General features: G+C 37.8%; 1 protein-coding gene across 1 annotated transcript; it reads right to left on the reverse strand.

The window, feature by feature from the left end:
* Positions 1 to 283: 283 nt before the first annotated feature.
* On the reverse strand, positions 284 to 1813 carry LOC122123320 (zinc finger protein OZF-like). Its single transcript, XM_042697673.1, has 2 exons — positions 1667 to 1813; positions 284 to 1570 (listed from the first exon to the last, which is right to left on the reverse strand). The coding sequence occupies exons 1-2, from the start codon at positions 1811 to 1813 to the stop codon at positions 284 to 286; spliced, it is 1434 nt and encodes a 477-aa protein (XP_042553607.1).
* Positions 1814 to 2335: the final 522 nt, after the last annotated feature.

The raw sequence follows: 2335 nt of genomic DNA on the forward strand, positions 1-2335 counted from the left end.
TGTGTGTTAAGCTGTCTTTCCACATTGGTCACATTCATAAGGTTTCTCTCCTTGTGTCTGTGATGGATGTTAAGTTGTGCCTTCCAGGTGAAAGAATTTCCATGCTTGCTACATACATAACATTTCTCTCTGGTTGGTTTTTTTCTGATGGACAGAAAGGTGTATGTTCTGCATGAAAGATTTTCCACATAGGTCACATTCATAAAATTTCTCTCCTGTGCGTGCTCTCTGGTGGATAGTAAGTTGTAGCTTCTGGCTGAAAATCTTTCCGCAAATATGACATTCATAAGGTTTCTTTCCTGTGTGTTTTCTGATGGACAGTGAGGTTGGACTTCCAGGTGAAACTCATTCCACACATATTATATTCATAAGGTTTCTTTCCTGTGTGTACTATCTGATGGACATTGATGCTTGACTTCCAAGACAAGGACTTTCCACACATGTTACATTCATAAGGTTTCTCTCCTGTGTGTGTTCTCTGGTGCAGAGTAAGATATGTCTTGCAGGAGAAAGACTTTCCACAAATGTTACATTTAAAAGGTTTCTCTCTAGTATGTGTTCTCTGATGGAGATTAAGATTTGACTTCTTGGTGAAAGATTTTCCACACATCTTACATTCATAAGGTTTCTCTCCTGTGTGTGTTCTCTGGTGCAGAGTAAGATATGTCTTGCAGGAGAAAGACTTTCCACAAATATTACATTCAAAAGGTTTCTCTTTTGTGTGTGTTCTCTGGTGGCGAGTTAGGTTTGATTTCTCGGTGAAAGACTTTCGACACACGTTACATTCATAAGGTTTCTCTCTATTATGTGTTCTTTGGTGGTTAGTAAGCATCGATTTCTGGGTGAAAGACTTTCCAAACTTGTTACATTCATAAGGTTTCTCTCCTGTGTGTGTTCTCTGGTGGAGAGTAAGATATGCCTTCCAGGAGAAAGACTTTCCACAAATGTTACATTCAAAAGGTTTCTCTTTTGTGTGTGTTCTCTGGTGGACAGTAAGGTATGTCTTCCAGGTGAAAGACTTTCCACACATGTTACATTCATAAGGTTTCTCTCCTGTGTGTGTTCTCTGGTGTCTAGTAAGATATGCCTTCCAGAAGAAAGACTTTCCACACATGTTACATTCATCAGCTTTCTCTCCTGTGTGTGTTCTTTGGTGTCTAGTAAGATGTGCCTTCCAGGAGAAAGACTTTCCACAAATGTTACATTCAAAGGGTTTCTCTTTTGTGTGTGTTCTCTGGTGTCTAGTAAGATATGCCTTCCAGGAGAAAGACTTTCCACAAATGTTACATTCAAAGGGTTTCTCTTTTGTGTGTGTTCTCTGGTGGACAGTAAGCTTTGATTTCTGGATGAAAGACTTTCCACAAACATTACATTCATAAGGTTTCTCTCTAGTATGTGTTCTCTGGTGGACAGTAAGCTTTGATTTTTCGGTGAAAGACTTTCCACACTTGTTACATTCATAAGGTTTCTCTCCTGTGTGTGTTCTCTCGTGTCTAGTAACATATGCCTTGCATATGAAAGATTTTCCACAAATGTTACATTGAAAAGGTTTCCCTTTTGTGTGTGTTCTCTGGTGGACAGTAAGCTTTGATTTCTGGGTGAAAGACTTATGACACATGTTACATTCATAAGATTTCTCTCCTGTGTGTTTTCTCTGAGGGACAACAGGGTGTTTCTTCTCAGTGAAAGACTTTTCACACTGTTTACATTCGTCAACTACAGAAGACACATGAGTACTATATGCAGCACACATCTTACCAGGTTCACTGAAAATACCCATGCTCTGACAGCCAGTGACCTTTTCTATCCTCATCTCTAAGGAGTTGCCATTATTCTTAATCAGTTCTGACTTCTGTATGGAGCTCAAATGAAAACTTCTTATAAGTCTCACTTTTTCCTCCCCTGGGTTACTATTCATGATTGCTACTTCAGAGAGATATTTATTGTGACGTTTCTGGCAGGTGCTAATCACATCCTCCATTTCTGGGACATCTAAAATGAATAATAGAAAAATAAACAAAAACATAAATGAGATCCATAAATTCCTTAATGTAAAGATATTTCCTCACATTCTGTTACAATATTTTCAAATATCAAAGCATTGCTTTATGCAGAATATATATATTTCTCTGCAATGTAGTAATTAAGAAAGTAGTACTGACATTTTACAATGGAAAATGTTTTTCTTTATTTCAGATTTTTGTATTTTTCTCAAGGAAATATTTACTCAAATTATTCATCTCCATACTCTTAATGCTTCCATTCTGAATCTCCCTCTGTGCCCAGCACCACTGATAAGAAATTGTCCTGATCCTATTTTCCTCCTACCTGCAAA

This window comes from Dipodomys spectabilis, unplaced genomic scaffold (assembly GCF_019054845.1).
Source record: "Dipodomys spectabilis isolate Male_0828 unplaced genomic scaffold, ASM1905484v1 ptg000227l, whole genome shotgun sequence".
Lineage (NCBI taxonomy): Eukaryota > Metazoa > Chordata > Mammalia > Rodentia > Heteromyidae > Dipodomys > Dipodomys spectabilis.